Raw genomic sequence first — 1208 nt, 5'->3', positions numbered from 1 at the left:
TATATATATACCTGTGTACTAACCTGCTGTTTTCTAGGCTTGTTGTTATATTTTCTGGATAACTATTCATGTTTGTTAAAGTATCACTCAACGCTAGATCCATTCGCTTGGAAAATTAGTTCACAACACCGAAATTTCTTAATAAATAAAATAACAGCCACAGCCTTGTGCAAATACAAACACTCAGTCCCCGAATGCGAGTTAGAAATTATAATTTGTTCTCTTTAATTTTATATGTCGATGACGAGACAAGTCGGCTGACGCAAACCAACGAATAGGAAGCCCCTGGTCTGGGTAGGGAGAAATACATTTAGTTGTGTAGTTAGTTGTCTCTCTTCTTTCTCATTTAATTTTTCCACTTTCATCAGGGCCGTATTAGCTCTAATTAAGTCCAATATCAAATTTAGACAGATACCAGATTCATTTGAATCATTTATAATTTAAAAGAAATATTTTACTACGTCACTACGTCAGTAAATAACAGGAATGGCATCAGTTATGAATTTAAAATATGCGCTCTTTGTCACCTGCATACCAAAACACACAACATAAGAAACTGTTTCTAGAATACTGAGGAAAAATAAACAAACAATATAAATAAATAGGTTTTATAAAAACAAATATACACCAGATTATCCGCGGTTTAGTGTATTTACTAAATAATTGATTCAATTTTTCGTATTCAGCTTTTTCTCAGCTAAATTTTAATTGAGTTTTGGTTAACTTATCATTAGCTTTTAACAATGTAGGAGCATTGAGCAAAGAAAATAATTTCTATGGAATTTAGAATGTTATTACTGTCTAAAATATTTAGGTAATTATAATACAATCAGTCTGTTTACTCAAAGGTGCTATAATTAGAATAAATATTAAAGCTAAAAAATTTTTCAGTCATTTGCTTTTTTACCTATAACACAGATGCATATTTATCTAGAGGAGGTAAACATGCTTTATTTTATTTAATTGTAAAATTATACCTATATTGCCCCATAATAAAAATACTCATAAAGAGATTAGGTAATCTTGCATTGTCACTAAAGTGGAAAGAAGATGATGATTAACACTTTGTGATCGATTGTGATCGCATAGATGTGTCCTCCTCTTTATTTTAATTTTAATCTGCGTGCGCGAGCGAACGCATCTATAATCTGTAGTCACTTGTCAGTCTGGCCAATTTTGAATATTAAAGTTTGTGTAATACCAACTTC

General features: G+C 30.9%; 1 protein-coding gene across 1 annotated transcript in view; it reads right to left on the bottom strand.

Annotated features, from left to right (window-relative positions):
• Nucleotides 1-233, bottom strand: part of LOC108912407 (mid1-interacting protein 1-like) — a 4552-nt gene extending 4319 nt beyond the window's left edge. The window contains exon 1 of the mRNA XM_018717611.2: nucleotides 24-233. Coding sequence (XP_018573127.1) covers nucleotides 24-103 — 80 coding nt within the window. The 5' untranslated portion in view covers nucleotides 104-233. The remainder of the gene's footprint in view (nucleotides 1-23) is intronic.
• Between the last annotated feature and the right edge of the window lie 975 nt (nucleotides 234-1208).

Source organism: Anoplophora glabripennis, unplaced genomic scaffold, assembly GCF_000390285.2.
Source record: "Anoplophora glabripennis isolate ALB-LARVAE unplaced genomic scaffold, Agla_2.0 scaffold518, whole genome shotgun sequence".
Taxonomy (NCBI): Eukaryota; Metazoa; Arthropoda; class Insecta; order Coleoptera; family Cerambycidae; genus Anoplophora; species Anoplophora glabripennis.
The sequence above is the reverse complement of the archived record's forward strand: the minus strand, read 5'-3'. Positions and strand labels throughout refer to the sequence as shown.